Genomic DNA, 18,822 nt, shown 5'->3' on the forward strand with positions numbered 1-18,822 from the left:
TGGTGCAAGAGGTGAAAACGAGGGCAAATGAGAGTTGGGGTGAGAGAGTATCATTAAATTTCAGGGAGAATAAAAAGATGTTTTGGAAGGAGGTAAAAGTGCATAAGACAAGAGAACAAATGGGAACATCGGTGAAGGGGGCTAATGGGAAGGTAATAACAAGTAGTGGTGATGTGAGAAGGAGATGGAGTATTTTGAAGGTTTGTTGAACGTGTTAGATGATAGAGTGGCATATATAGAGTGTTTTGGTCCAGGTGGTGTGCAAAATGAGAGGGTCAGGGAGAATGGTTTGGTAAACAGTGAAAAGATATTGAAAGCTTTGTGGAAGATGGAAGCTGGCAAGGCGGCGGGTTTGGATGGTCTTGCAGTGGAATTTATTACAAAAGGGGGTGACATTGTTCTTGACTGGTTGTTGAGGATATTCAGTGTATGTATGGCTCATGGTGAAGTGCCTGAGGATTGGTGGAATGCTTGCATAGTGCCATTGTACGAAGGCAAAGGGGATAGAGATGAGTGTTCAAATTACATAGGTATAAGTTTGTTGAGTATTCCTGGGAAATCATATGGGAGGGTATTGATTGAGAGGGTGAAGGCATGTACAGAGCATCAGATTGGGGAAGAGCAATGTGGTTTCAGAAGTGGTAGAGGATGTGTGGATCAGGTGTTTGCTTTGAAGAATGTATGAGAAGTACTTAAAAAAGCAAATGGATTTGTATGTAGCATTTATGGATCTGGAGAAGGCATATGATAGAGTTGATAGAGATGCTCTGTGGGAGGTATTAAGAATATATGGTGTGGGAGGCAAGTTGTTAGAAGCAATGAAAAGTTTTTGTCAAGGATGTAGGGCATATGTATGAGTAGGAAGAGAGGAAAGTGATTGGTTCTCAGTGAATGTTGGTTTGTGGCAGGGGTGTGTGATGTCTCCATGGTTGTTTAATTTGTTTATGGATGGGGTTATTAGGGAGGTAAATGCGAGTTTTGGAAAGAGGGGCAAGTATGCAGTCTGTTGTGGATGAGAGCTTGGGAAGTGAGTCAGTTGTTGTTCGCTGATGATACAGCGCTGGTGGCTTATTCGGGTGAGAAACTGCAGAAACTGGTGACTAAATATGGTAAAGTGTGTGAAAGAGGAAAGCTGAGAGTAAATGTGAATAAGAGCAAGGTTATTAGGTACAGTAGGGTTGAGGGAAAAGTCAACTGGGAGGTAAGTTTGAATGGAGAAAAACTGGAGGAAGAGAAGTATTTTAGATATCAGGGAGTGGATTTGGCAGCAGATGGAACCATGGAAGCAGAAGTGAATCATAGGGTGGGGAAGGGGGTGAAAGTTCTGGGAGCGTTGAAAAATGTGTGGAAGTCGAGAACATTATCTCGGAAAGCAAAAATGGATATGTTTGAAGGAATAGTGGTTCCAAAAGTCTTTCTTTCGCGCGCCTATCAATTAACATGTAATCCAATAACACTCTCTGGCTATCTCTCCTACTTACATACGTATACTTATGTATATCTCTCTTTTTAAACAAGGTATTCCCAATCACCAGTCCTTTTTCAGCACATAAATCTACAAGCTCTTCATCATTTCCATTTACAACACTGAACACCCCATGTACACCAATTATATTTTCTATCCTTCCTTTTTTTTCCTTTCCAGAAATGTATGGAATTCCATTCCTATCCACTCTCACTACCAACAAGCATACCCCATTCATTCCCTACACTCTCATGCAATCAACTCACATATACCATAAACCACATCCAGTCTAATCTAGACACATCCTTACCTTCGGATTTATCACCATTTCTGTAAACAATGTTGAAATACACATTCTACAATGCAGTTAACATGGTGGAAAGTATTAATATTTTATGAAAAATTTGAAAAAAAAAAAAATTCTAATGAAAATAATGAATACTAAAGAGGATAATAAATAAAACAAAACGTAAAATTGTCTACCTGGTCTCTTAAAATGACGTTCTATACAAACACCCTGGATACAGTAGCTTTAGCAAAACCTAATCCTGCCAACACAACAGTAGATATATCACATATGAGGCACTATGTAGCTATCCAAAACATGACTTGAAAACCTGAACTCTTTATTCATTCTAAATACAATCAATCTAAAAGCTCACACCATCTTATGCCATCTACCATTAACAGTAGCAACGTAACACAAGGGCCATGTTATATTCTATGAAGACTCTTAAATTGGCAAAACAGCTAGCCCTGCACACACCACAGCAGTATGTGACAATAATTACACTGTACAATACTTATTTGAATAAAATTTCTGGAATCTATATGAACTAAAACAAACTACATTTTCAAGAACTAAACAGTTAACTGGAATGTTGTGCTACAGTTTGGCTGCTGAATGAAGGTGAGGATCAAAACCATCCAGTCATGCAGATAATTTCTTCTGTAAATTCTCTGCAAGTTTGTCCATAAACTCAAAAGTGCTGAGGTAATCACTACGTGATACACTGAAATGAGAAAAAATAAGTAATATTCAGATAAATAACTCTTATGCATTAGATACTTTTACAATGAATCCATGTTTTACTTTAACACATTGGCAATGAGATATGCATGAGTGATTTCCAGAGTCTGTAAGTACCTGAACCATCCATCCCATAAGCACAGAAAATTGAGTTAATGTTCACATGAGAGAGAGAGAGAGAGAGAGAGAGAGAGAGAGAGAGAGAGAGCTAACAGATGGATAGAAAGGTACATACAAAGAGATACATACATAGACAGATACATACAAAGATAGACAACTAAACAGATAGACAAATACAAAAATACACAGATCGAGATACATACATACAGTGACAGACAGAGATATAGGAAGATAGGGAGACAGGTGGGTAGACAGACATAAAAAAATAACCATGAAAAGAAAACTCTAATGCCAATTCTGGGTATCCAAAATAAGAGAGGCTAACGGCCTCCTCCTTCAGGCAGTTACTGTCAGATAGGATGTAACAACCAACACAAAAGAACAATACAAAAATAAAGACAATGATGAATATACCCTTTCATCTGATATGGATGATAAAACAGTAAGGCTAACAACAAAATAAGCAAGAGGATTAGGAACAGCACTTTTCTGATGATTAACAATTAATCATGCTAATCTCAGTTGGAGGCAATGATTTATAAAAGATTGTTTCATTTGCTTATGGGTTTATGTGACTGGATGGCCCAAAAACTAACAGATCAGGCAGTGATGGAAATTCTGCTGGAGTAAATGGGTTTTCCCTATCAGAGTGAGGCAGCCTTGTAGGGAGAGAACTTCCTAAATTTGCATCCTTTGGATCTCATTAAATGCAAAGAAGAACATAAAATATCAAAGGATAAGACTGACGTAAAATAAGGTATAAAAGAAAATATTTATGATCAAATGTAACTGCTAAAGGAGTACTATTCAGTTAAATATAGCAGGTAAAGTGTGAGGCACAACCATATCATGTAAAGAACATCGCAAGTGGTACAGGAAAAAATGAACTGGGAGATTTCATGGAAGGATGTCCTTGTACATCCATATCTATTTCAGAATCTTCAAAGATGGAAAAGTATGATAAGTGTGAGAATGCACCCAAGTAACAATCTTGGTAAGACTTCTAGTCAGCACATTGAAGACATTTATGAAGCATGCAGAAGACTGCATACTAGTGGGAAAAAACAACTTTGGGGAGTAAGTAAGAACTGTTTGAAAAGCAGCGTGTGTGTACTTGAAATATAATACGAATGGTGTGGTAAACATCTGGATACATTCGGCAGAGGGAATATTATTTGTGGTGAACTTGTGGAGAAATATAAAAAAAAAAAGGCATCTGAACTGCAGATGATGATGCAGAATTTGGGAAATGAGTAAAACAGACAAGAAAAGAAAATACGATTGTGCTAGTAATTCCAGTCTAAATATGATATACAAGCCCTCCCCTACTTATGACCCATGTGTCTTAAGGCCATTTGTACATAAAACTGAAAAAAAAAAGAAATGTGACCCAAAGAATATTAAATAAAAAGCAAAAAGAAACTGAAGAACTATATAATAAAGTTGGTTAATCAAAATGAGGTAATCATGATATAAATTAAGTAGGGTAAAAAAATGAAATATGAATTAAACAGGTGCGATCCTGGCTGTTGTAGGTTATATGGTAGGGCATGCTCACATACACTATTTACGTGTTGTACAGTTAGATTCTCTAACGTGCTATCTGCTGGTTGCATGAACTTATGAGAAATAACCAGTGGAGACCCTGTTGCTCCAATGTGAGACGAACGGTATTCGATTACATAATATATATATATATATACCATCCCTGGGGATAGGGGGGAAAGAACACTTCCCACGTATTCCCTGCGTGTCGTAGAAGGCGACTAAAAGGGGAGGGAGCGGGTGGCTGGAAATCCTCCCCTCTCTTTTTTTTTTTTCCAAAAGAAGGAACAGAGAAGGGGGCCAGGTTAGGATGTTCCCTCAAAGGCCCAGTCCTCTGTTCTTGACGCTACCTCGCTAATGCGGGAAATGGCGAATAGTTTGAAAAAAAAAAAAAAATGAATTAAAAATATTAAATAAAAAGCATACATATGAAAGTATACATATGTAAGTAGGAGAGATGGCCTTAGAACATAATTGAATTACGTCTTAATTGATAGGTGCGTGAAAGAGAGACTTTTGGATGTTAATGTGCTGAGAGGTGCAACTGGAGGGATGTCTGATCATCATCTTGTGGAGGCAAAGGTGAAGATTTGTAGAAGTTTTCAGAAAAGAAGAGAGAATGTTGGGGTGAAGAGAGTGGTGAGAGTAAGTGAGTTTGGGAACGAGACTTGTGAGAAGTACCAGGAGAGACTGAGTACAGAATGGAAAAAGGTGAGAACAATGGAAGTAAGGGGAGTTGGGGAGGAATGGGATGTATTTTGGGAAGCAGTGATGGCTTACTTGTGGCATCAGAAGCATGGGAGGTGGGCAGATTAGAAAGGGTAGTGAGTGGTGGGATGAAGAAGTAAGATTATTAGTGAAAGAGAAGAGAGAGGCATTTGGACGAGTTTTGCAGGAAAATAGTGTAAATGACTGGGAGATGTATAAAAGAAAGAGGCAGGAGGTCAAGAGAAAGGTGCAAGAGGTGAAAAAGAGGGCAAATGAGAGTTGGGGCAAGAGAGTATCATTAAATTTTAGGGAGAATAAAGAGATGTTTTGGAAGGAGGTAAATAAAGTGCCTAAGACAAGAGAACAAATGGGAACATCGGTGAAGGGGGCTAATGGGGAGGTAATAACAAGTAGTGGTGATGTGAGAAGGAGATGGAGTGAGTATTTTGAACGTTTCCTGAATGTGTTAGATGAAAGAGTGGCAGATATAGGGTGTTTTGATCAAGGTGGTGTGCAAGGTGAGAGGGTCAGGGAGAATGGCTTGGTATACAGAGAAGAGATAGTGACAGCTTTGCGGAACATGAAAGCAGGCAAGGCGGTGGGTTTGGATGGTATTGCAGTGGAATCTAATAAAATAGAGGTGACTGTGATGTTGACTGGTTGGTGAGGATTCAATGTACGTATGGCTCATGGTGCAATGCCTGAGGATTGGCAGAATGCATGCATAGTGCCATTGTACAAAGGCAAAGGGGATAAAGGTGAGTGTTCAATTTACAGAGGTATATGTTTGTTGAGTATTCCTGGGAAATTATATGGGAGGGTATTGATTGAGACGGTGAAGGTATGTACAGAGCATCAGACTGGGGAAGAGCAGTGTGGTTTCAGAAGTGGTAAAGGATGTGTGGATCAGGTGTTTGCTTTGAAGAATGTATGTAGGAAATACTTAGAAAAACAAATGGATTTGTATGTAGCATTTATGGATCTGGAGAAGGCATATGATACTATTGATAGAGATGCTTTGTGGAAGGTATTAAGAGTATATGGTGTGGGAGGCAAGTTGCTAAGAGCAGTGAAAAGTTTTTATCAAGGATGTAAGGCATGTGTACGAGGAGGAAGAGAGGAAAGCGTTCCCAGTGAATGTCGTTTGCGGCAGGGGTGCGTGATGTCTCCATGGTTGTTTACTTTGTTTATGGATGGGGTTGTTAGGGAGGTGAATGCAAGAGTATTGGAGAGCTGAGAGTAAATGTGACTAAGAGGAAGGTTATTAGGTGCAGTAGGGTTGAGGGACAAATCAATTAGGAGGTAAGTTTGAATGGAGAAAAACTGGAGGAAGTGAAGTGTTTTAGATATCTGGGAGTAGATGTGGCAGTGGATGGAACCATGGAAGCGGAAGGGAGTCACAGGGTGGGGGAGGGGACGAAGGTTCTGGGAGCGTTGAAGAATGTGTGGAAGGCGAGAACATTATCTCAGAAAGCAAAAATGGGTATGTTTGAAGGAATAGTTGTTCCAACAATGTTATATAGTTGCGAGGTATGGGCTATAGATAGGGTTGTGCAGAGGAAGGTGGATGTGTTGGTAATGAGATGTTTGAGGACAATATGTGGTGTGAGGTGGTTTGGCTGAGTAAGTAATGAAAGGGTAAGAGAGATCTGTGTTAACAAAAAGTGTGTGGTTGAGAGATCATAAGAGGGTGTATTGAAATGGTTTAGTCACATGGAGAGAATGAGTGAGGAATGATTGACAAAGAGGATATATGTGTCAAAAGTGGAAGGAATGAGGAGAAGTGGGAGACCAAATTGGAGGTGGAAGGATGGAGTGAAAAAGATTTTGAGCAATAGGGGCCTGAACATAAAGGAGGGTGAAAGGCGTGCAATGAATAGAGCGAATTGGAAAAATCTGGTATACCAGGGTTGACGTGCTGTCAATGGATTGAACCAGGGCATGTGAAGCATCTGGGGTAAACCATGGAAAGTTTTGTGGGGCCTGGATGTGTGAATGAATGTGGCCTTCGTTGTCTTTTCCAAGGGCTACCTCGCGCGCTTGTTGGGTGAAGGGGGTGTCATTTCATGTGTGGTGGGGTGGCAACGGGAATGAATAAAGGCAGCAAGTATGATTTACATACATGTGTATATATGTATATGTCTGTGTATGGATATATAAGTATACGTTGAAATGTATAGGTATGTATATGTGTGTCTGTGTGGACATGTATGTATATACATGTGTATGTGGATGGGTTGGGCCATTCTTTCGTCTGTTTCCTTGCGCCATCCTGCTAATGTGGGAGACAATGACAAATATATTTATTATTTATTATACTTTGTCGCTGTCTCCCGCGTTTGCGAGGTAGCGCAAGGAAACAGACGAAAGAAATGGCCCAATCTCCCCCATACACATGTATATACATACGTCCACACACGCAAATATACATACCTACACAGCTTTCCATGGCTTACCCCAGACGCTTCACATGCCTTGATTCAATCCACTGACAGCACGTCAACCCCGGTATACCACATCGCTCCAATTCACTCTATTCTTTGCCCTCCTTTCACCCTCCTGCATGTTCAGGCCCCGATCACACAAAATCTTTTTCACTCCATCTTTCCACCTCCAATTTGGTCTCCCTCTTCTCCTTGTTCCCTCCACCTCCGACACATATATCCTCTTGGTCAATCTTTCCTCACTCATCCTCTCCATGTGCCCAAACCACTTCAAAAAACCCTCTTCTGCTCTCTCAACCACGCTCTTTTTATTTCCACACATCTCTCTTACCCTTACGTTACTCACTCGATCAAACCACCTCACACCACACATTGTCCTCAAACATCTCATTTCCAGCACATCCATCCTCCTGCGCACAACTCTATCCATAGCCCACGCCTCGCAACCATACAACATTGTTGGAACCACTATTCCTTCAAACATACCCATTTTTGCTTTCCGAGATAATGTTCTCGACTTCCACACATTCTTCAAGGCCCCCAGAATTTTCGCCCCCTCCCCCACCCTATGATCCACTTCTGCTTCCATGGTTCCATCCGCTGCCAGATCCACTCCCAGATATCTAAAACACTTCACTTCCTCCAGTTTTTCTCCATTCAAACTCACCTCCCAATTGACTTGATCCTCAACCCTACTGTACCTAATAACCTTGCTCTTATTCACATTTACTCTTACTTTCTTCTTCCACACACTTTACCAAACTCAGTCACCAGTTTCTGCAGTTTCTCACATGAATCAGCCACCAGCGCTGTATCATCAGCAAACAACAACTGACTCACTTCCCAAGCTCTCTCATCCCCAACAGACTTCATACTTGCCCCTCTTTCCAAAACTCTTGCATTTACCTCCCTAACAACCCCATCCATAAACAAATTAAACAACCATGGAGACATCACACACCCCTGCCGCAAATCTACACTCACTGAGAACCAATCACTTTCCTCTCTTCCTACACGTACACATGCCTTACATCCTCGATAAAAACTTTTCACTGCTTCTAACAACTTTCCTCCCTCACCATATATTCTTAATACCTTCCACAGAGCATCTCTATCAACTCTATCATATGCCTTCTCCAGATCCATAAATGCTACATACAAATCCATTTGCTTTTCTAAGTATTTCTCACATACATTCTTCAAAGCAAACACCTGATCCACACATCCTCTACCACTTCTGAAACCACACTGCTCTTCCCCAATCTGATGCTCTGTACATGCCTTCACCCTCTCAATCAATACCCTCCCATATAATTTACCAGGAATACTCAACAAACTTATACCTCTGTAATTTGAGCACTCACTCTTATCCCCTTTGCCTTTGTACAATGGCACTATGCACGCATTCCGCCAATCCTCAGGCACCTCACCATGAGTCATACATACATTAAATAACCTTACCAACCAGTCAACAATACAGTCACCCCCTTTTTTAATAAATTCCACTGCAATACCATCCAAACCTGCTGCCTTGCCGGCTTTCATCTTCCGCAAAGCTTTCACTACCTCTTCTCTGTTTACCAAATCATTTTCCCTAACCCTCTCACTTTGCACACCACCTCGACCAAAACACCCTATATCTGCCACTCTATCATCAAACACATTCAACAAACCTTCAAAATACTCACTCCATCTCCTTCTCACATCACCACTACTTGTTATCACCTCCCCATTTGAGCCCTTCACTGAAGTTCCCATTTGCTCCCTTGTCTTACGCACTTTATTTACCTCCTTCCAGAACATCTTTTTATTCTCCCTAAAATTTAATGATACTCTCTCACCCCAACTCTCATTTGCCCTTTTTTTCACCTCTTGCACCTTTCTCTTGACCTCCTGTCTCTTTCTTTTATACATCTCCCACTCAATTGCATTTTTTCCCTGCAAAAATCGTCCAAATGCCTCTCTCTTCTCTTTCACTAATACTCTTACTTCTTCATCCCACCACTCACTACCCTTTCTAATCAACCCACCTCCCACTCTTCTCATGCCACAAGCATCTTTTGCGCAATCCATCACTGATTCCCTAAATACATCCCATTCCTCCCCCACTCCCCTTACTTCCATTGTTCTCACCTTTTTCCATTCTGTACTCAGTCTCTCCTGGTACTTCCTCACACAGGTCTCCTTCTCAAGCTCACTTACTCTCACCACCCTCTTCACCCCAACATTCACTCTTCTTTTCTAAAACCCAGACAAATCTTCACCTTAGCCTCCACAAGATAATGATCAGACATCCCTCCAGTTGCACCTCTCAGCACATTAACATCCAAAAGTCTCTCTTTCGCACGCCTGTCAATTAACACGTAATCCAATAACGCTCTCTGGCCATCTCTCCTACTTACATAAGTATACTTATGTATATCTCGCTTTTTAAACCAGGTATTCCCAATCATCAGTCCTTTTTCAGCACATAAATCCACAAGCTCTTCACCATTTCCATTTACAACACTGAACACCCCATGTATACCAATTATTCCCTCAACTGCCACATTACTCACCTTTGCATTCAAATCACCCATCACTATAACCCGGTCTCGTGCATCAAAAACACTAACACACTCATTCAGCTGCTCCCAAAACACTTGCCTCTCTTGATCTTTCTTCTCATGCCCAGGTGCATATGCACCAATAATCACCCACCTCTCTCCATCAACTTTCAGTTTTACCCATATTAATCGAGAATTTACTTTCTTACACTCTATCACATACTCCCACAACTCCTGTTTCAGGAGTATTGCTACTCCTTCCCTTGCTCTTGTCCTCTCACTAACCCCTGACTTTACTCCCCAGACATTCCCAAACCACTCTTCCCCTTTACCCTTGAGCTTCGTTTCACTCAGAGCCAAAACATCCAGGTTCCTTTCCTCAAACATACTACCTATCTCTCCTTTTTTCACATCTTGGTTACATCCACACACATTTAGGCACCCCACTCTGAGCCTTCGAGGAGGATGAGCACTCCCCGCGTGACTCCTTCTTCTGTTTCCCATTTTAGAAAGTTAATACAAGGAGGGGAGGATTTCTGGCCCCCCCGCTCCCGTCCCCTCTAGTCGCTTTCTACGACACGCGAGGAATACGTGGGAAGTATTCTTTCACCCCTATCCCCAGGGATAATATACATATATATATACATATACACATACACACACATACACATACATACGCACATATACACACACACACACATACATATATATACATATGAAAAATGTAAGAAACAATTTAGAAAACTGAAACTTCTAGCTTGAAATGAATGAAAAAAATGAATGTCACATAATGGTTCAACCTCTGGCTATGGAAAAAAGGAAATGTATAAATGTATAAATGTATAATAATGACAAAGTATAATAATAATAATAAAAAAAAGCAAAAAGCAAAAATAAACTAAAGAATCATATAGTAAAGTTGGTTCATAAAAATGAAGTAATCATGATATAAATTAAGTAGGATAAAAGAATGCTGTACAGGTATATAAATTCTACATGCCATGCTGACATATGTCTGACTTTCATCCATTTTGAAATCCGACCAGCTGGTTAGAATGGAACTCGGACATATGTCGGAGAGGGGGTGTACAGACACATAAATACTTAGCAGCGAAGTTAAGATTCAAATAATTGAAAACATTTGGGTCATGGATTTAATAAGGAAGCTGAGAATCATTAATGTGATCACTGGAAGGCATACTGATGAAACTAAAGAAACCTTTGGGAAAAAAAGCAAGTCATTAGGTGCAGAGAAGTCCACTGCACACACCACAGCAGTTTGTGACAATAATTACACTGTACAATACTTATTTGAATAAAATTTCTAGAGTCTATATGAGCTAAAACAAACTACATTTTCAAGAACTAGCACAGAATCAAAAGCCTTCAATTTCATTAATTCTCCTGGCATTACCAATCTTCAACCTTCCCTTTCCATATACTGTAATTTTGCTGCTCTCTCTTTTCTCTGTTCATATCATTTTGGCTACTGTTCTCATGAGCCATCTGCACATTTCTATCCCATGGCACACATTTGGTAGTTGCTTCTCTGGAAGTTTATGTGAAGACTAACCATTCAAGCACTAGCTTCTATGATACCTATTTCTTCAACAGCTAAGCTGTGGAAGTCTACTCCTTCTTTGTTCTTCCACTTTTGTATGACCTTTCCTCCTTTCAGAGTCAGGCCTGCAGATACCTGCACAACCTTAACTAATTTCTTTCCTTTCCTTTTACAATTTTCTTTCATCAAAGATGGCCTTAATTTGGGCATGTTTTGCTCATGCCATGTCAATCAATATAAAAAAGATGACTTCAAAAATATTCAAAATGCTGGAAGATATACAGATATTTCACTTATAGATCAGCTACAGTTAAATTTAAGGCATATATACTTAAAAGGCATATATAAGGCAAACTTAAGGCATATATGAATTCACTTAACTGACCCATAATCACATGATATCAGGTTCATGAATAATTTGACTTTTATTATCAATGACATCATGGCAGACTTTCTGTCTTGCAAACTGCTTTCCCAAATTTGCCCACAGCTACATATAACCTCACCCTTAAAGCAGCCCATAAAACCTATTCATACTGTGCAACCCTTTCTTAAAATTCAAAGTGGATGGTGCATACAGAATTTTTTCCAGACAATCTAATAATGTGACAAATAAAAAAATAGTGTTACAAACTAATGGAAAGGAAAAGGATTGCTTCTCTTCAACAATTTGTTACTCCTAGGTAAGCTGTTATATCCTCCTATTCATATCAAAAACATGAAGTACTTACTTAGAAATGCCCTTGATACAGATGGCTAAATCCTTTGTCATGGAACCAGATTCAATAGTTTCTACACAAACTTGTTCTAGGGAAACTGCAAATCTAGCTAAGGCTTCATTGTTGTCAAGCTTGGCACGATGGGCCAAACCACGGGTCCAAGCAAAGATAGAAGCTAAGGAAGAAATAAATAATATGTATTTACCAAAAAAGATATTATGAATGCTGGTACCAAAATATTTCAGCACTGGTCAGCTCTTTCAATCATACTTTGCTACACCACACCTCTCTCTTACAGTGTCATTTCCTATGTGGTCAAACTACCTCACATCACACTGTCCTCAGGTGTTTCATTTCCTACAAATGCACCATCTCCCATTCTTTTGCATTCAAGTCCCAAGATTTAGAAAAGTGTTGTGACTACTATATATATTCAAACATACCTACCTTTGCTCTAACTAACAATGACCTTTCCTCCCGCACACTCCTCTATGCACTTTGAAAATTAGCCCCCTCTCCTATCCTATGACTCACCTCAGCCTCCATGGTTCCATCTGCTATGAAGTCCACTACCAGGTATCTAATGCAATCCACATCTTTCAAGTCCTCCCCAACCAAAACCATCCTATCTCATCTTCCTTCTGCAACTCATTCCCTTAATTTTGTTCATATTCACTCTCAATGTTCTTTTACACTCCACCTACGACTGTTGCCAGCTTCAAGGGTTTCTCTCTTCAGTCTGCCACCAGAGCCATGTCATTTGCAAACAATAAATGACTGACTTCCCATGACCCCCTACTCAGCATGCTGCAGACCTGTCCCTTAGTCTTAAACCCTTGACGTCAACTTTCCTCACCACCCCGTACATCATTATTTCACAACCTGTAATAAGGGCAATGGGGATATAATTATCCATATCAAATGTTCTTACTTTTTATCTACTCTACCTACATACACAACTTTTACATCTATACATAAGCAATGGGAATAGTACTCCTTTAAGCAAGTTTCCTGCATTCACGGCACTTCGAATTTTCCCATTCACATGAGTTTTCAATTCTCCTCCAACTTTTCTCATTTACATAAATCAAATTTCAACTTCAACCAATCACCAAGCTTATGAGAACTTTACTTCTACTTAAACTCATTCACAACATATACTTCTTCACCATGCAAACTGGTATTACACTGTGATCTACCATCCTTTCCAAAACTAGTGTTATACTTTCTTTTGCATTCATATTCAATATTCTCCTCCTATAAAAACTGTCAAAACAGCCCATCATTCTACCCATCTCTTCTGATTTAGCTTATGGCATAGCATTAGCTCCAAACAGAAAATGCAACAACTACCATTCTTTTTCTACATGGTTGAACATTACACCAAAATTACTTCCCCTTGCCCCTATCTCATGCAAAGCCCTACACATAAAAAGATGATAACTGCAGTGACATTACATCCCTTGATGTACACCCACATTTATTTCAAAGGGCTCACACATGCCATAACTTACTAAATAGCACTCAAGAGTCATTCATATGCATCATTTACAATCAGCACTTCCCAAAGTGCTTTCCTATTCACTTTTACTGTGCCTCTTTTAAATCCATAAATGCTGCATACCTGTACATTTCTTTTTTTGCCAAAACATTCTCCAAGAGCAAAAATTTGGTCTTAACACCCAGTTTCCTTCCTAACTCTACCTTGTTCTTCACCAACAAGGGGTTTGATAATTCTTTCAACATGATCTGTTACTATTTCACAATAAACTTTGCCAACCATGCGAAAGAGAATGATTCCTCTGTAATTCTTATAATCACCTGTACTCTCTTTTCCTTTATAGAGGATAACAGTAATTGCCTTCTCTAACAATTATGCACCTTAACGCTTCTCCATGTTTTCAAGTACACTTTCCAGATCCACTCCACAGCAGTGTCATGTCCATTATTTAGTGCCTTACTTGCCATTCCATATATATCCCCAGCTATTCCATTCTTTAAAAGCTTAATTGCTCTCTTCTTATCTCTTCTTCTTTAATGTGTTCCTCCTCTTCTTAAACCTAATCCTAATGTACCAACAAATACATCCCTTTAGCTATCATTTCCTATCAATTCTTAAAAATACTCCCATCATTTCTTACACACATCTCTCCTACTTTTACTTAATGCCCCCCAGCAAAGACATCATTTATCATACATATGGTGATAAGGACAATTCCACATTTCGACAAGAACCACTTGCAGAATACCATGAAATTGTCTCCTTTAGCAGGTATTACTGAGTAACTATGAAAGTCATTCTTAACCAATATCTTAATTGAATATGAATCAGCAACTGCAATGACACCTAAGTCTATAGCAATTAGGCTCATATATAAGTAGCAATACACTTACCAATGGGATTTGTGGATGTTTCTTTTCCCTGCTGGTGCTGACGATAATGGCGAGTAACTGTGCCATGAGCTGCTTCTGACTCGAGAGTTTTACTATCTGGACACACAAGGACTGATGTCATCATGCCCAAAGACCCTAAAATAAAGTATAAATTAACTATATTATCCATGCATCCTTAGCATTTGTATAAGATGACAACAAGCAACTCTTTTGGCAAAGGATTTTATCAACTGTTTTACTGTAATAATGTTACAAACAACTCTTGTATCAAAATGTTTTACTGTAATAATGTTACAAACAACTCTTGTATCAAAATGTTTTACTGTAATAATGTTACAAACAACCCTTGTATGAAAATGTCCATCACACAGATATACTGTAAAGGATGTAAATAATACATTAAATGTTCTCTGAAGCTACTCTGAACTTCCTTGGTCAGTGCATGTCTGACACAAAAATTGAATGCAGTTAACAGTAAAGAAAAGAATATCATGACAAAAATAGCTACCAATCACTAATCCCATCAGTTGATAAACAAAAAAGGGATCTACAAAATCTTGACTTTGTACATCTATCAATTAGTAAAGTGTCCACAAAAAAACAGCCTCTACTTCCCCAAACATTTTCAAAGGTAATATCAAACTAAAATTCAAGTACTTTGTCATATCTCCTCTGGCCATAATTACCTTCTGCAGACATCTGGGCATGGAACTGACAAAGCTCCTGACATATTTTAGGACCATGTTTCAGGACCATAGTGTCTTGATCTTCTGAACAAGATGAGGCACTAATGAGGTGTTGCAGGAGGCAGCCAACTGATCATGCATTCAGGTAGCATTCCTGCCATTAGGAACTACTTCAAAATTGATGCATTGATCACCCACAAACCAGAGATGCTTCCCCAACAGAAGAAAGGAGTTGTTGGCAGTTTCAAGGAATCTTGGAAGAACATGCAGATAACTGGAGAAATTGTAGATCATGAGAGGTATGATGAAAAGAGGTTCAAGAAATCAGGGGGAGGACCTACTGTATGCACCTATAAACATGATCCAACAAAAAGAGTTATTCAGGCCAAAATGAAAAGCCAATGAAATGTGCAGCCACATTTTCTTGCTTCCAAGTGAAAATTTGGGCTTTCTCCTCCTTAGAAAGATTTGGGCCGACCATTCTTTTCTGATTTCCTTGGGTAAATTACTGTCTCTTATGTTGTAAAGTTTGTGTCTCCACTAAACTCATAGCAGAAGTTACTGTTGTGGCCTTGGAAGCATTTATCCCCTATTCCTCCAAGGCAAACTCTTCTCTCAAACAATGGTTCAACCATTCCAGTTCTGAGCCCTTTCAGGCAAAGGATCAGGCATATCAGGATTGGAAAAATTCTCCTTCTTCCTACACCCATTTAGTATTTATCACTACCTATAATAATTGCAAGTAAATCATCTGAGGAAAAAGTGTTTCTTTGTTCAAAGGAAGTGCGATATCATCTTCTTATCATCCACAGATAGGTCTTTCTGGTCTTTAGCTATGGGCATTGCTAACAACTTCTGTCATTCTATCTTTCCTTCACTTTTCAATTTTGATGAAACTTTTGCTGTCTTTCCCATAGACTAAGTAACTCTTTTTGTTAACTCTAACAGTCCTTCATCCCCTGATGCTTCTCCTACTGATCCTATGCCCTTCCCATGATCTTTCAGACTATCTGAAAAGCACTTCTCTCTCTGAACACAAGCAAGGTTTATGGTCCTGATGGCATCCATCCCCATGTACTGGAAGAGTGTGCCTCTCAACTTACATCTGCATTTGCTAATCTGTTTAATTTCTGCTTACACACCATAACTTTTTCCTTCTTCTTGCAAGCATGCTTTGGTATATCACATCCCCAAGAAGGGTGACCAATCTAACCCCTCGAACTATCGTCCCATTGCTTTGGCATCTACCATTTCCAAAGTATATGAATCCCTCCTCAACTCCCATATCCTTAAACATCTTGAATCTTAGTCTTCTCTCTGGTCACCGGTAAGGTTTCTGTGACCAGTAAAGTTCTGTGAGGCAAGATCTACTGGTGACATTCTTTCATATCTTACTAATGTCTGGGCATTATCCATGAAATACTTTGGGGGATCCCATGTCATTGTCCTTGACACACCCAAAGATTTTGACGGGATTTGGCATCAGGGTCTGATCTCTAAGCTCCCTTCTGGCTTTCCTCCCTCATTTTTCTCCCTATCTAGCTTCTCTGGCCAATCTATCTCTGTGGTTATTGATGGATCAGCCTCTCCCCCTTTCTCCACCAATGGTAGTGTCCTTCAAGGTTCCATCCTGTCCGTTAAACTTTTTCTCCTTTCAATCAAAGATTTCCTCTCTTCCACAAATAACCAAATGCACTCATATGCTGACAACTAAATACTGCATTCCTCCACATCTTTCAATTCTCCTCCTTCTTTCCTCACTCAATCTCCATCTCGTCTTGTCACAACTTCCTTTAAAAACTGGGGTAGAGGAAATCTCGTTAAGTTTAATGCCTCCAACACCCATTTTCTACCCATCTCTCTCTCGAAAATTCCTCACAGCTTTCTTCTCACCTTTAATTGTTCTGTAATTCCACCTCTTGACTCACTGAACATTCTTGGTATTACTGTACTATCTATTCTTTCTTCGAAACCCCACATTATGGAAACAGATGAGTTTGCCTCTAATAAACTTGAAGTCCTGTTTTGACGATAGGCTCCATTTATACAAATGATCAATCTATCCGTGTATGAAGTAATGACCTCACATCTGGAGTGTTTCTGGCTTTGCATCCTTATCTGACAGTCAAAAGCAGTATGACTTATAAACTCTCCTAGGCTAACTTCAAAACTTGACCCACTTGCCCTACTTCCCTAAGCCATGTGCAATGTTGGCTGATTTTCTACAGGTATTACTTCAGTTTTTGCTCTTGAGAGCTGGCTGCAAACTGCTTCATCAAATGATTACTGGATGACAAATGGCAACTAATGGGTGGGTCATTTTGATAACAACTTCTTTCCCTAGACCTTAAAGCTATGGAGTTCTCTACCCTTTCATGTCTTTCCAAATGACTCTGACCTGGCACATTGTAAAAGACAGGTTTTTCTCTTTTTCTCTGACAGGAGTGTTAACATCTGGAACAATTTACCAATTAGTCATCAAAAGCAGTACCATAGGTATATTTAAGAAAAGACTTGATAAATACTTAACTTCCAGTTCATGACTTACATTATTTGCACCTCCAGAGTCACAATGACAATTTGCAGGTTATTCTCTGTATCCTAATCAACTTTTACCACACTAATCTGTGATTTTCTGATACCTTCCACTAATATAAAAAGTCTTGAAAGGACACAGCTTTGTATTACTTTGTAATATAACAGAAAATAAAAAGGTGTGAGAATTCAAAATGAAGAAAGCAAAAATGCAAGAAAATGCTATTTGGTTTGGCTGACTTGAAGGAATTAGAGGGAACTCATTTTCTGAATCAGCAAGAATGTTGGTAGCATCTTTGTTCATGTGACTGCATCCTAACTTTAAATGGATTCATAAATGATGGCATATCTGACATTGAATAGCTTCATAAGACATCATATGGAGCATGGCATCAGATGATATTGTAATCAAGGTTGATGTAATATAACAGGACTAACACACAGTCAGAATTGTATTATAAATAACATATGTTTACACTATTCTGGGGTGGTGTTGTACCCATAAAACAATGAAAAAATTGTCATAGCACCATAAAACATAACTTCCTCACCACTAACTTTCTGTCTAAGACAATCCAAATGTTGACTACTGGCATTCTATACGCAAACATACAAACTTTCCCTTTCACACATAACACTTGACAACATTTAACTCATACAGCTCATTCTTCGTAAACCTAGATTTTCCTCTGGTGGTTACTACCTGCTAGCCTTGCCTTTTGGTAAAATGGTGGGAGCAATACATAGCAGTTGGTAGGAATATTAGTAGGAGCATCAGTGAGAGTTTACAAGGAAAGTGGAGGTACACTGGAGGGAGGGAAACTGAGGAAGTATGCATGGAATGGTGTATGTGAGGGAGGCATGTAAGGTCAGGGATAAGTGGAGACTCTCTTGCCATGGCCACCCCTTGATGGGAGTTCCTGGAGGGTGTGGGCATCAGAGATATAGGTAGACTGATAGACTGAACATTAGTTAGAAACATTTGAGAGAAGCAGTAAGTAGGAACATCGGGCAGGAGCATGAGGTAGTAATAGTATGCTGGAACATTAGGTAGACACATTAGGTAAAA

General features: G+C 39.4%; 1 protein-coding gene across 1 annotated transcript in view; it reads right to left on the reverse strand.

Moving 5' to 3' along the window:
- Positions 1 to 1,935: 1,935 nt before the first annotated feature.
- Positions 1,936 to 18,822, reverse strand: part of Idh (isocitrate dehydrogenase [NADP] cytoplasmic) — a 53,797-nt gene continuing 36,910 nt past the window's right edge. The window contains exons 7-9 of the mRNA XM_071691509.1: positions 14,533 to 14,667; positions 12,151 to 12,313; positions 1,936 to 2,478 (exon numbers count right to left, since the gene is read on the reverse strand). Coding sequence (XP_071547610.1) covers positions 2,397 to 2,478; positions 12,151 to 12,313; positions 14,533 to 14,667 — 380 coding nt within the window. The 3' untranslated portion in view covers positions 1,936 to 2,396. The remainder of the gene's footprint in view (positions 2,479 to 12,150; positions 12,314 to 14,532; positions 14,668 to 18,822) is intronic.

This window comes from Panulirus ornatus, chromosome 50 (genome assembly GCF_036320965.1).
Source record: "Panulirus ornatus isolate Po-2019 chromosome 50, ASM3632096v1, whole genome shotgun sequence".
Taxonomy (NCBI): domain Eukaryota; kingdom Metazoa; phylum Arthropoda; class Malacostraca; order Decapoda; family Palinuridae; genus Panulirus; species Panulirus ornatus.